Source organism: Atta colombica, unplaced genomic scaffold, assembly GCF_001594045.1.
Source record: "Atta colombica isolate Treedump-2 unplaced genomic scaffold, Acol1.0 scaffold126, whole genome shotgun sequence".
NCBI lineage: Eukaryota > Metazoa > Arthropoda > Insecta > Hymenoptera > Formicidae > Atta > Atta colombica.
Genome location: NW_017259213.1, coordinates 2,197,904 through 2,200,234, shown reverse-complemented (window position 1 = coordinate 2,200,234; position 2,331 = coordinate 2,197,904). Strand labels below are relative to the sequence as shown.

General features: G+C 24.9%; 1 protein-coding gene across 10 annotated transcripts in view; it reads right to left on the bottom strand.

Moving 5' to 3' along the window:
• Positions 1–485: 485 nt before the first annotated feature.
• The window catches only part of LOC108684084 (sodium bicarbonate cotransporter 3), a 58,342-nt gene continuing 56,496 nt past the window's right edge, over positions 486–2,331 (bottom strand). For 7 of the 10 annotated variants that reach the window (XM_018188149.1, XM_018188147.1, XM_018188151.1 and 4 more), the window contains one exon: positions 487–977. In XM_018188149.1, the coding sequence (XP_018043638.1) occupies positions 900–977 (78 nt within the window). In that variant the 3' untranslated portion in view covers positions 487–899. Of the gene's footprint in view, positions 978–2,331 lie in introns of all 10 variants that reach the window. The other 3 variants (XR_001931621.1, XR_001931622.1, XM_018188155.1) reach the window with 2 other exon arrangements.

Genomic DNA, 2,331 nt, shown 5'->3' with positions numbered 1-2,331 from the left:
TGGAATTTGAATAATTCGCCAGAAAGAGTGATTTTTTGTGAAAATTCTAATTTTATTCTGCAATTCGCATGTTTTATAAATGCCACGTATATATTCGTTTAGTATCATATCACGATTTGGAAAAATGTGCGTTTTTCACAACTTTCTAGCATAATTCTTATTGACTCATAGATCAATAATTGTTGTCAATCTAGAATTCTAGACCATATTATCTAAAGAAGATGCATAGCAGTATAAGAGATCTTTTTAGATTTTATCATATTTTATTTGCCATTGTTACATTAAACGTAAAAACATTTATATGCTATTATTAATTATGCGTTTTTCCAATTATTTGGAATTTTTTCCATTTTTTTTCTCATTTTTCATTTTCTTTCACGTATTTTTGCAATTCACATGCAATATTAATGAAATAGAAATAGAATTGGTTGTTACATAAATAATTACTAAAATAGACTGTTTTATAATAATATATACGACTGCTTTAACGAAGATGAGAAATAAACTTTCATAAAATCACAATTGAATTTATTGAATACTATTGGCGAATCTTCGAATGATTGAATTTTATGTACAAACATGTTGAGACTATGAATGAGGATCTCATTTACAGTTGTGTATAAATTGTAATGTACTCGCAAAGAGCGACGCGCATTGTTTGATATATATAATACAAATATTATTCAATTAAACGTAATAGATAGGACATTTGTAGAAGAGTACAAGTTCATGAGAATTAAATGGCATGATCTATGACTCTCATCTTATGTATGTTATGTCGGTTAAATGGCAATTCAGAAAGACATTGCAGAGTAAAAACTCTCTAAAGATGAAAGTTTTGAAACGATTGAATAAACAACTAATATATTGCATTAGCATTTGTTTTTGGTATCCTCTTGTTAAACGGAAGTTTCGGCTGAGGTAGTACCATTTGTTTTTAAAGGACTGATGCTTTCCTTGGATCGTATTAAATCTACCTGAAATCGAAAGTATATATTAATTTTTTAAGTTATCCTTATGATTTCTTTTAATAAATTTTTTTCAATAGTCTTCCTTATATGCTTTTCCTAGAAAAAGCGAGTAATATGTAAAATATTGAATTGCGTTTATTGATTAATTATGATTTCATAAATTATCTAAGAATTTATAAAATTTTCATATTACGTCATATAATTAGAAAGAGATACAGATATTTTATATGCAACACATATATATATATTATATATACTAGATATGTATAATAAATGTATATATACACAGATTATTCCATTTAAACTCGACGGCACACCATTTTTACGTATTTACTACTGTATTGTGCACTGCTGCTAATACGATAGCAAGTACGCAAATTCAGCTAGTAATCCAGCAGAAAAAAAAATCGTCTGCCAGCTTTATATGACTATTTTTGCATCTTTAAATAAAAAAATATGTATTAGACAAAGGTTGAATGACTTATCGAAGCACAAATAAAGATAAAATAGATTTTTCATTATCAGTTGGAAGTTATGACAATTTTTAAAATGGAATTACATAATTTTTTTTGTATAATATTTTTTCTAATTATTCTAAATGTAAAAGTAAAGATAGAAAAGTAGAGATATTAAAGAATCTCAAAAATCAATGGTTTACGAGATATTTCGTATTTTATTCCAGCATATTTTGATATAAAATATAAATATTTTTTAATAAACTATTAATTTTTTGACAATCGTATTTATGCATACAATTGACCTTAATGCCCAGCCAAAAATAATAATGGAATTGATTAAACGTCGTTAAATTATCAAATTGATATGGATTCAATATCGAAATCATCAAATTGACGTGGAATCGACATCGATTCCATTATCATTTCTGAGTACTCTTATGTATAGAATAACAAATCAATTCATGAAAATACATAATTGATTTTCAAAAAAAATGTACAATTTATTAAATGCAACAAGGGATGATCGCATTAAGTGGGACTTTTTGTGTATATTACGTATAAAAAAATAAATAAATATATAGACAAAAGATACATATACTAAAATATTATATAGCTAAACTGTATACAGTATATCATAAATACATGTACCTATATGCTATATTTTTTGAAAATTATTTTTTACTTATAATAACATTTTTTTCTTTTTTAATATCCCATAATGGATCAATTTTAATGACAATTTTATTCTAGAAGATTTATACTAAATAAATTTACAATAAGTAGTAAATTTACAATAATAAATTTTTTATATATGCATCTTGTCAATATAACGAAGAGATAAAATTTTTAATGTTTCATGCAAAAAGCGATTAAGGCTGAAAGCAATCAAAGAAAGGAACATG